This window comes from Cariama cristata, unplaced genomic scaffold (genome assembly GCF_000690535.1).
Source record: "Cariama cristata isolate BGI_N322 unplaced genomic scaffold, ASM69053v1 scaffold9434, whole genome shotgun sequence".
NCBI classification, from domain to species: domain Eukaryota; kingdom Metazoa; phylum Chordata; class Aves; order Cariamiformes; family Cariamidae; genus Cariama; species Cariama cristata.
In genome coordinates, this window is record NW_009611249.1 from 94,577 (window position 1) to 106,053 (window position 11,477).

Below are 11,477 nucleotides of genomic sequence, written 5' to 3' on the forward strand. Positions count from 1 at the left end.
CTATATATATTAGTCATGGCTGCAGAGTTAATGTGTAAAGAGTCTGCAGTACAGAAAGCTGTACAGATCAATTAAACGGCTCTGAGCAACCTGATTGAGTGAAGATGTCCCTGCTCATTGCAGGGGGGTTGGACCGGATGACCCTTAAAGGTCCCTTCCAAGCCAAACCATTCTCTGATTCTATGATTCTACGTGGACAGTGGAGAGCTGTGGAGAGCTGACAGCTCAAGCATAGACTGATGAGGCAAGGAGACAGGGAACAAGGCACAGCTCTGCTGCCCAGCTCTTCTGCCAGCCTGGGTCCTAGGAGCTCTCTGATGACATGATTACAAGTCCACCAGAGCTTGGAGATAGATGTGTTACATCTTTTTTAGAAAAAAAGATTTTAAGGGTTTTGAATCTCTAAAACTATACTTTATTAGAGTAATAGAGCTCTAGAACTATAAGCAGAGAAATTCAGAGTTGGTAGGTAAGAGAAAATAACAATAGAAGGGCTTGTAAAGAAGTTTTCCTCCCCACCCACAGCATTTTTGCTAGGTGGGTCTTTTCCTCCAAGCTTCCTCTCTCAGCCCAGAGGTTCTGGTGGCTGCAGACACTACAGAGCCCAAAAAATTTCCATCACTTCTGAGACTCCTCACATGCTTGTTTCCTATTCTCAGCCACTCCTTTGTAAAGGTTGCAGGTTCTTCCCTGGCTTCTCTCTCCTTTAATCGCCCTTCTCTGCACACCATAAGTTTCTCCCTCCTGAGCATGTCCTGTTGCTCTCAGAGAAGGCAAAATCCTTCTTCCTCCAGGGGCTCCAACAAACCCAGTTTTCTGCAGCCCAAAGGATGCAGACAATCGTCTTCATGCTGCCCAACCACAGTCTTTTAGGCTATAATTACAGAATTGTCAATTTTTGTTGACTTTTTTGGAGTAGTGAGGACATCCTGAGCTTTGAAGATGCCTTATATTGGCCCAATATGGTCTATCTTGTATGCTAAGTCTCTCTCTTGAACTCTTCTACTACGCTGTCCAAGTATCACATACAGCCACGTCAGTAATGTAGGTAGAGTATTGTCCTTTTTTTGGTTGGTTGGTTGGTTTTTTTGCTAAGAAACGAATCATTAACTCGCCAGTAAATACTTGGAAAGGGAAAACCAAATTCCACAGATTAAAAAGTTATGCAAAGCATGTTTTGTGAGTCTTAAACCCCAGTTTCTTCTGTCTTTGCTTTGGATGATACCCCAGCCAGTAACAGCATTGCTCCCCCAGTTCAGTTGCTGCCTACCACTAACCGTGAGCACCCCGAGTACCCCAGGCAACAGGCCTGTCAATGCACGCAGATGTGGGGTTTTCTTTCCGAAGAGGAAACCAAGGAGGCACTAAGTATGTGCAGCCCCTGAAACTGTGTGTTCATTTACAAGTAAAATATAATGCCTTTCCCATTGGTATTGAATAGTATTTGCCAGCAGGAGCAACGCTCCCTCTATTTCAAGACTAATAGTACTAGATTCTGCATTCAAACAACAAATTTGCAAGGTAGATCTAAATATTTTCTACTAAAGTGGTGGACTAGAGTCAAATGAAAAGCTGAGAGAGAACGAGGCCTCCAGAAACAAGGAAAGAACAAATAACTGCTATTGCCTTCTTACTTACCTAGATACAGAAGATTACCACATACAGTTTGTGGGAATGACGAGAGAAACCTCACATGTTTCAACTACGGCAACTGCTCCAATCTCAGTGGCGAGTTGACGTGTGTGTGCCTGCCGGGATTTGCTGGAGAACGGTGAGATGCTCCAAAAGCTGTTCCAGAAGGGTCCGGAGGGTAATGGCCACAGGGGTTTTGCCCTCCTGCAGAAATACAGACAGATTAAATTCAGCAGGTCCTCCCCGGGTGACTTAGAGGGTCTGAAAGTATAGCAGTTTTACTTAGACAAAAATCACAAATTAATGCAGCAAGATTCAATCCAAAATAGCACCATTAACTCCAGTGCAAGATATTATTTCTTAGACAGCATAGTGCAGTTGCTTCTACATGCCTGTTTTTTGGCTTCCATGCCAACTTTGTACATGACAAGCTAGAATGTTATCTTTCCATAGCTGGAGACACATAAACACACATAGCCTGCTCATTTATAAAAGTCAGCTACAATACACTGATACAGGAATATTCAAAGCTGTTTCATTTTCACATGTATGTGTTGTGAATATACAACCTATTCTTTCACAGGAACGATATGAGATGAAAATCCTTGTGGTATTGCAGCTTGTTACATTCTTACTGAACACTGAAGTATGCAAACGGAATTATGATTTTAAAATGAAGTTAAGAAATACTTTTTACGTGTTATAGTTTAGTCTGAAAGAGAGGGGCCTTCCTCACGGTGAAATTTTGTATCTTGCAGCATGTTGTCGCAATTCACACTTACTATTTGATAATATTCTGCGAAGGGCTCTGGAGCAGGGAGCCCTGAGAGCCTCAGGGCATTAGGTGCTGCAGAAATGTAGGAAGATGTTGTCCCAGTCATAATATAATCTGAATGGGTAAGGGCACCTTTTTGGATAATGAGAAAGGAAATACCGTATGTGATTTTGATGAAATTAGCATTACATCGGAGTATAATATCCAAAAGTTCAACAAGACCAAGCTACACTGGCTCTGCAAACACAAAGAAATTTTCAACAAAAGTTTTTAATTCTCTCAAAAACTTATTAACTCACTGGTTTTGTGGAAACAGTACAGTAGGCTGTAAAAGATAGATGAAAGGAAAATTTCCACCCACTCAATGCACAGTGTAGTTGGCAGACATGTCTGCATTGTACTATTTAACCCAGCCAGAAGATCTGTGTACCACCTCACAATAATCAAAAAAAGGTGAAAAAAACCAAATCAAATCAAATATAAAAAAGTAAAAGCATATTCTTAGACACTTCTTTCGTGTGTATATTTCTTGGTACTTCAAGGTGGAAGGAAAGTACTTTTTCTTCTTCCTTCCCCTGCCAGGCATCTTGCTAACTACAGCTTTGGGAATGAGCCTTCCTTACCTCCATCCCACTGGCTGGCAATAATCTCTATTTTATGGGTCCCGTGATTCTCATACTGAACGGCAGCCTTGTACCAAGCATGCTGCGCTTTAACTGACTATCACAGCAAGGCATTCTTCTCCAATGTCTCAAATTGACTGTTTGTCCTCTTTTCTTCTGGCTGCCAAACCATAAACCAGTAGTACTTCTGTGCTTGCAGATCTTAGTACAAACAACGAGGAAATTTCAGCCCTTCTTTTTTTCAGAACAAATTCAAATCTATCAGTTAATAAGAAAATTAAAACCAAAACTCTTTGTGTATTTATCTCTTAGATTGATAAAGCAGGCATTTTCCTTTAAGACAGTATTTCATCCCTCAGAAAGCCATCAACGTACAGTACAGGGAAAATAGTATCTCTCTACGTCAGTCAGTTGACTTGGGATCACAAAAAAAGCTCAATGAACTTAATAATAGGTGGAAAGGGAAATGTGAAAAGATTACTTTTCATAAAAGGAGATATAGCTGTCTCTTGGCAACAAATTTTTCATTCCGTTCAGGCTGGCATTTTCAAAATTACCTAAGAGAGTTAGATTTTGAAGTGTTCCTGAAACTCAACTGGATTGAGGTGCTTAATTCCCTGGAAGATTTGGGGGCAGGTGTTATTTGCATAGGTAAGTTCATAGCTATACAATTTTTATACATTGGATAAATACTTTAATTTAGCTTTTTGAAGTATATGAATATAATTTTCCATTGAAGGAAACCATTGAAACATTTTGAGAGATTAATACAGAAAATCAGACAAAAGTGTTTAATATAAAAAATTGCTCTTCTCTAACGTAACACTAAAAATTTATTGCATGGTTATGGATACGATTGATCAAAGCAATTCCTTATAATTCAGAGGGAGTTTCTCACATTCTTTTTCACGAATAAACCTGCTTTTTTATCTGGAAAAATTAGGATTAACTGCTAGCGTTATTTGAAAAAAAGGAGGAAGGAATTAAAAAGAAAGAATGTCAGAGTGTCAATCACCAAATCATTACTAGTTTTCAGACAATCTTACATATTCCTCATTGATGTTCAGTTGGTTGCCTTGAGAAATTATGAGAACTCAAATTTCCTTTATCATCAGAATTAACTCAAAAACATTTAACGATACATATTTAAGCTTGTAAAGCCCTGTTCTGCACCATTCTTAGGGCCCATCTCAAAGAGACCAGATAGGAAATTCTGCTGGGATCTATTAGCATTTTGAATTGAGGGGGAAAAAAAAAAAAAAAAAAAAAAAGGCAAGTGGATTTTCCCAGGAGCACTCAGCTGGGAAAAACATGCATTTGTTTGACTTATATCTGGACTACTGAGAAGGAAAATGTGCCCTTAACTCCCCAGAACAATGAAAACAGGTAAGCAAGCTGTCAGCAGGACTTGCGCCAGATCTAGCTCTAAAACCTTACACAAACTTTCATTTCACCTTGCTAAGCACCATTAGCCCTTAAATGCTTTACAGAGATGAAATTTCTGGTTTAACTATCTGTGTTTGAAAATAATACAGGAAGTTCAAGATTTGAATGTGGCTAATCAGGTGGTTAATAAAATCATAAACACATGTGGAAATATACCACAGATTTCAAATAGAGCATCCCCCTGTCTCTTCCCCCCAAAGCTTCCAAATTAAAAATGTGCCTGTTCAATGTGTTTGATTTGTGATTTCAGATGCTCACTATTTGCAATCTTTCCTCTAGGTGTGAAAAGGACATCGACGAGTGCAGCTCTGACCCATGTCTGAACGGGGGCCTCTGCCAGAACCTACTCAACAAGTTCCACTGCCTCTGTGATGTGAACTATGCTGGAGACCGCTGTGAGATAGATGTAAGCGACCTCTCCTTTTTTGTCTCTTTACTGTTGTGGCAGAATCTCTTTCAGCTTCTCTCCTATCTTATTCTACGAATGGATGATGATCCAGCAGTCGAGTGGGGTGAACAGGAAGACTATTAAGCAGTCTTTAAACTTTTGTATTTTAATGCAGCAGAAGATGCCTTGACCAAAGAGCTTAGCAAAGCAATACGAACATCAGAGTTTTAAAACTTGTTTTATATTTCTTTGAATGATTTTTCTATGAATCACTTTGGATCTGGTTTAGTTCTTTCACTTAATTTTAGAACAAATGCTAGCAGATCTTTGAAAGTGTTTCATCCCACCTCCACTAGAGCATTTCACCACATACACACTGCCAGTGGGCAACAGTGGGACACACCAACAGCCAATACATCTTAATGAGAACTGTAAGATTTACTGATGGTGGCATTCAAACCCTACCGCAATGAGCAGCAAAGACCCGCTACCTTCAATAGGGCTAATTTTACCATGAAGTCTTACAGATGGTCACTATCTTTGCGTCACATGCTATGTTCATTGCTGTTTCTTTGGCAGTTAGGTCTCACATCTGTGAAATCATGTAGGATATTTTTGGATAGTTAGATAATGGTTTGGATTAGCAATTGGCAACATGCTGAGGACACTCTCGCATCCATTTGAATTAGTGGCAATCCTGCACTGATATCATTAATCCTGAACCTCTGCTCTGGTAGCCTGTATGTTATATTATGTTGAGAAAAAAATACAACTGTCTTAATCTTCATCATGATTTCTCTTTCAAGAAAGGCCCAGTAAGTACATCAGACTTTAAAATCATAGATTTGTTTTTTATTCAAAGATTTTTACAACTTTAGGTAAATCTATGTTACCTATCAATAAATATGAGTGTCACCAGACAAAAATATAGGCTTTTTCCTTCTCAGGACGTAATCAAGGTAATACAGTTGATTGGTTGTCCATGGTTTCTTGCCAGACAAAAATATAGGCTTTTTCCTTCTTAGGAAGTAATCAAGGTGATACAGTTGATTGGTTGTCCATGGTTTCTTTAAAGAATGAAAATAAGGGGCCTGAAAATAATGAATACCAGGAGGTTTGGCAAAAAATATTATAGCAAATTATCTGTTTAGTTGCCTTTGAAAGTGTAGACACAACTGAAGTACATTGTTAAATACAAACCAGTAGTGACAAGCAAATTTTTGTTTTTCTGAACAATTCTTTAAGGCAAAACCCATTTATGAATGGTGCAACCATGTGTTTGGGCATTCATGATGATCATATTTGTATAGATTCTGTACTCCTTTTAGTCAATTAAATAGTGTCCTTCAGTGATGATTCAAAAGAATGAGCGTGTATAAGGTGGTGTTTTGTTATTAAGTGATATGGCATGTAGCAGAGCTATAGGAAAGAGTAATTCAGACTATAGAATGAGGTTTTGTGACTTCAGAGAGAACAGCTGATCTTTTGCAGAACTCCTTGAGCCCACTGATATTAGCTTCCCCCACTTCAAACCTGACCCTGTTTCTTCAGTCCTCCCCAAATTGCTGTGGATTGGACTTGGAGTGTTCACGAAGACCAAATCCCACCTTTAATTCTACAGTTGCAATAAGACACCTTAAAATGTGTATAAGTGAGACGTGAAAGTTCCCATTTTGCCATGGCAGGATATAGCAGAAGTCACTGCCTGAGGATCAAACCTCTATTTTTTATTCCCCACCTTTCATAAATGTCCCAACATCTGTTATTTTTCTGAATACCATTCAGCACATAATTGCAGCAACACTTGTATTAGTAAAAACTCTACTCTTATTTTCAGGGGGGAAAAAAAAGCAAACACATTTTTTGCACATTTGTGGAAAAACCCATGATTCATCCCTGTGATATATGTTGCATATTCCCATCTCAATCTCCTGCCTTAGTATGAAAACTTGAGCACAATATATGTACTTATAATGATTGTATTACACAAGGATAATTTCTTTACCATTTTTATCACACCAGAAAAGTGATTGGGGTAATTTTCTTGTTAATCTCTTACTGAAAAATTAAAAGAAATTAAAAAAAAAAAATTCAGCTAAAAGATCCTTTCCTCTTTATAAGCAATCAATAAACACAAGATGGGAATGCATGTTCCAGCACTGGGGATGACATTAATGTAGCAGTGCCAGAAACAAAACTGTATATTCTGTCAGATGCAGGGCTTAGTTATCTTACTTACTGGGAATCACATGTAATATGGTGAATTATGTAACACAGACAAAGACAACAAACCAAAACCAAACTGCATTTGGGATTTTTTTTTTTCAATGAAAATACAGTTTTGGAAAATTGCTTTTTACTCCAGATAAAGTAATATGTGATCAAACCTACAATGTCAGAGAAAAAGACTTTTTTCTTAATTAAATCAAAATTTCTGTGTGAAATGTTTGCATTTTGATTTCAAATATCAAAGTAAGAAAAAGCAAAATGAAAGCATTCACATTGCTTTGAGTTAAGATGTCAATTTTCTTTCTTATGGAGAAATTTAAAATAATAAACAACATATTATATCAGAAATTTTATTCCAAACTGTAGCTTTCATTTGATCGTAGCTAAAAACGTTACTTGGTTCAGTATTATTGACATGAAAAATGAAAAATTTTAACACAAATAACTTGAAATGAAAACTATCATATCATTTTAGAATGCTAACTAAAAGTAAAGAAATAAGAAATTTTGAAAATTCAGATTAAAACCTGATGTTACTAACCAAAGCTATTCAAACCATTAATTAATTTTTAAAAAATATTAAAATTAAGAAAATCACAATAAAGTTTTGGGGTTTTTTTTCCTCAATGGGTTTAGTTCAGCTCCTGCATAAGTAAATTGAACTGTTATGTACTTTATAGAATATACACTACAGGATACACTACAATAAGCAAAACTTCATCTTGGTATTAATGTTGAAGAAAGCTAGAAATCAGTACATGTAGTAACAGTATGTCTGACATACTATAGCTATATGCATAATATGAAAATCAAAGAATAAATCTGTATATAGATTCCAAAACTCTTTCTCTTCAATACTAGAAACTTGATGTAAGAGTGTACACACAATATTAAATGCAAGTGTTATATGGATTTACAGCAATATGCAAGTTATTTGTCTAGAATATATTAGCAGAGCATCATTTCTGGCTTTCTTTTACTGAATACATACCTGCAATTGAATTATTTCCTTCCTCTAATGCCTTGTCATCATGAAACATCCCCTGACTTCAGAAATGCTGCTCCTTTCCTCTGTACTTCTGTATTCTCAACTACATTGTGCACGCGTACATAACTTTCCTACCTTTATACACAAAATAAACCTTCTGCCTTTGTCGCTTTATGTCTGCTCCTCATTTTCTACTAATGACTGTATTCATTTGCTTTAAGTGTGCCATGTTTTCTGAACATTCGCACTTCACAGGTACACCACACAAAAACTGAGGTTGCGTCTTCCCAATGTATTCTCCAGGAGCGCTGACCATGCAGGGCCAGGCGGGTGCTTCCCAAGGAAGCGGCTCAGCCGCTCGAACCCCTTCAGCCGCAGCACTGTCTTACTCATCAAGGGTGATCACCTCTCCTGGGCAGCTCTTGCTACCTTGCGGAGCACAACTAAATAAACAAGCCCCCAGACCAACAATTCAGAGAGGCAGGGATTTTACCCACATAGCTTAAAGTGACTCTTATTACTTGGCTCCTGCTTACGTACCATCAATATTTAGAAAGCTGTTGAGCGTTACCGGGTCTCTGTTGGCATTTTGATGGGTCATCCCTTTCCGTTGAGCTATCATAGCCCATAAGCTGGACTTGTCCCACGCACAGGTCTTCCAACACACCCAGTGAAGAACAGACTTGATATTTCTAGTTTAAAAGGTTAAAAAATAAAGAAACAAATGCCAGATTAATTAAAATAACTTTCTTGAATATACATTTTTTAAAAGAAATGCAGGTGTAGGGCATTTAAAGGGAAACAGCTATAGAAGCAAACTGAAAAAACAGCTGGATGAATAATGACACTCAGCACTAATTTTTTTGTAAATACATCCAATTGCTAAGGTTTTTTTAGAATTCAAGGGGTTGAAAAAGGGCATTACTCATATTTAAGATTAAGGTATAATAGCAAGATCTTCATACATCTCCGATGTTGTAATTTTATTGCAAATCTTTTGATATTTAATTTTTTTGTTTAGAATACAAAAGAGTTCATGCTCTTGTGAAAAACTCAATATACATGTTAAAAAAAAAAAAAAAAAAAGAAAGTGAAAAAAATGGATCATACCACTTTGGGTGTTGAGAAGACCTTGGAAAACCATCATCTCGATATGCTCAGCATTAGAGGAGGGATACCAGACATGCAAATGGAAGAAAGCAAACAAGCAAGGTCATGGTTTTTGGAGGTACAGCTTGTGATGCTGAATACTGATATTATCTGTAATGAATCCCTCTATATTTTGATACTAAGATTCAAACTGGTTTTCAGATACCAGTGACTGTCATTCAGAAATACGGGTAGTGAGAAGCAACAATGTTAGGGCTTAAGGCAGAATTAAGATTTGTGAAAAGAGGGGGAAGACAGTAGTGATGGAGGTACTGGAAGGGAGAGCAAAGGGATTTGCATCAGCTGTGGGAAGAATGAAGTGTATTCTTTCATGTGCTTGGCAAATACATGAGAGGTATTTCACTGAGGAAGTATACACAGGGAATGACTGATGTGCTTTATTGACCATAGTTCCTACTCCTGAGCCTTAAGAACCAGCCTCTGACTGACCCTCCTCTGCAGGTCCTCTAACACAATTTGGACTCTGCCAGCAGTATCCTATCACAATTTTAAACTACAAGGAGCCCATGTGTTTGTGAATTTGAAAATACCCTTGATGTTGTATGCCTATTTGGATTCTCTTACTCCCAGAACATTTAATTTTTAAGAAACTAGATCCAATACTCAATTTAGTCAGTGCATGTCACTGCAGTGTGTTGGTGAAACTAAAAATAGGAAAAAAATCTGCTTCAAACTGGCAGTGATGAAATCAGGTTTCATTCTTTCATTACAAATATTTTTCCTGGCCTGACAGCCGAAAGTTCAGCTGAGAGGGCACTTTACTTGTATCTATTAACTTTTAGCACTTGAACTTAGATTTTTATATCTTGAGTTAGTGATTCTCCCTAAAAATAAGGAAACTTCTGTTTGCAATAAAAAATTCTTCAAAATTTTGACTTCAAGAACCACAATGCCTGGTTCTAAGAACTATAGCCTAAAAAAAAGCAACAAAAAACCTCCAGCAAGTCTCCTTTCTGTGTTACTTAGATTACTCTTACCTGAAATAGATCTCCAGAGAGTGGGGAAAAAAAAAAGAAGCAGAGATTAGTTGTTCATTTTACTTTGTATTTCAAGAGTGCCCTGAGGCCCCATTAGACTCAGGAGCACATCCTGCTAGTGCTGTGTTCTGCTTGTGCTAGCAAAAGGCAGACGCGTCCCTGCACCGACTGGCGAACAGCTCAGTCTGTACTTTGAAATTGTTTCTTGAACATTATCATCAGCTGCACCTTTGGGAGAGCACTTCCTCACAAAGCACACCCTCTCCTATTGTACACGTGAATATACATGAAACTTGAAAGTGGTGGTGGATTTCATGTCCCAGAATTAAAGTTCTGCTTAAGGTAGCTACTGCTGTGTGCTCTGATGTGCTCCATTGTTGCTTTCATATCCTCTTCCAGCTGGTACCATTCCATCCTCCTGGGCGCAAGGACAAGCATCATGCACTGGAGGTTATGATTCACATTTAATGTCATTAAAAATACACTGATAAGCATGTAAGATATGTTCAATATTGAATCTAAATTCAGTAAAACTCTCTCAGGCTTCCACAGCACAGACATACAGAATTTTGATTGAATCTGCTCTACAGCAATTAGCTAATGTATTCATTAACTGCAAGGGTTAGTAATATGAACGTAGCAAATGATACTTAATTACAATAATTAATGCCTGGTGATTCATGAATAATGCATTACATAGCTATTTACATATTCATACTTATGAGGCTATTAATGGATAATTATCATTTGACTAAAAGACGTGGACATCAGGAATGTAACAACTACACCATTTTCCCCCCATCTCACTGTGCCTTTACCTGTTTTGTCTTGCTCTTGTATACCTCTATCTTGCCATTATACACAGAAATATACACAATATTTTATTTTCAAGACCTACAGAGCAATATATGGCAAATACAGCCCAGCAGATTAGTTTTCACACTGCACCAGTTCTGAACCAGTATTCTCATCAGTTTATGCCTTGAGATTGCAAAACTATTTAGAAGAGTTTTAGGATATTATTCTAAAAGAAAACCCCCAATGTTTCACCACCTCTTTCCAGCAGAAAACTTCTCAAATATTAGGAGGTGAGGTGCAAGAGCAGCATTAGCATTCTGCTGCTTCAAATGCAAAAAAACAGAAACAAAAAATCCCAGAGACGACATTGACACACTTGAAAGGGAAAGTATTTGGTGAGAGAACTCTCTGTCATCAGTATAGATTTGTTCTTGTCCTGAATTTACGCTCT

At 37.6% G+C, this 11,477-nt stretch overlaps 1 protein-coding gene across 1 annotated transcript in view; it reads left to right on the top strand.

Annotated features, from left to right (window-relative positions):
* LOC104160108 (protein crumbs homolog 1-like) overlaps positions 1 to 11,477 on the top strand; it is a 75,681-nt gene that overhangs the window by 45,732 nt on the left and 18,472 nt on the right. The window contains 2 exon segments of the mRNA XM_009698166.1: positions 1,643 to 1,771; positions 4,756 to 4,882. Coding sequence (XP_009696468.1) covers positions 1,643 to 1,771; positions 4,756 to 4,882 — 256 coding nt within the window.